This window comes from Apis dorsata, unplaced genomic scaffold (genome assembly GCF_000469605.1).
Source record: "Apis dorsata unplaced genomic scaffold, Apis dorsata 1.3 scaffold_39, whole genome shotgun sequence".
Taxonomy (NCBI): Eukaryota; Metazoa; Arthropoda; class Insecta; order Hymenoptera; family Apidae; genus Apis; species Apis dorsata.
This window is the reverse complement of record NW_006263341.1, coordinates 21,128-21,526: the sequence shown is the minus strand read 5'-3', so window position 1 is coordinate 21,526 and position 399 is coordinate 21,128. Positions and strand designations below refer to the sequence as shown.

The 399-nt window shown below is 39.6% G+C and overlaps 1 protein-coding gene across 1 annotated transcript in view; it reads right to left on the bottom strand.

Annotated features, from left to right (window-relative positions):
* LOC102678563 overlaps positions 1-397 on the bottom strand; it is a gene marked incomplete at its 5' end in the record, with an annotated part of 1,169 nt that extends 772 nt beyond the window's left edge. Inside the window, 3 exons of the mRNA XM_006608554.2 lie at positions 1-46; positions 134-245; positions 326-397. Coding sequence (XP_006608617.1) covers positions 1-46; positions 134-245; positions 326-397 — 230 coding nt within the window. The remainder of the gene's footprint in view (positions 47-133; positions 246-325) is intronic.
* Positions 398-399: the final 2 nt, after the last annotated feature.

Genomic DNA, 399 nt, shown 5'->3' with positions numbered 1-399 from the left:
CACTTGCCAAATTGCCACGCAACCTCGCATCCCTCCGTAGCTGTCACTAAAAATCAATCAAAATTATCAATCAACAATGAGCAAGAATAATTAACTTTTATTCTATCGATTGGCACGATGAACAAACACTTGCCTTCCTTCTTGCACGTTTCGACTACGCTCTCAACGCGTGGAATATATTCCTCGAGTAATATCATACGGGCATTCTTCACGAAAAAATCCCACAGAATAACGTCGTTTTTCATCTAGGAACAAACTTTTCTAGTTCTCATTAATCCTTTCGAGAAAGACGGAGAAAAAGATTTATTTGAAAAGATTCGTTTACCGCTTTAGTCGATATCAAGATGCACTTCATGTAGCACATTAGCCTCTCGTCCTGTGGGAACTCGCCTCTGAATT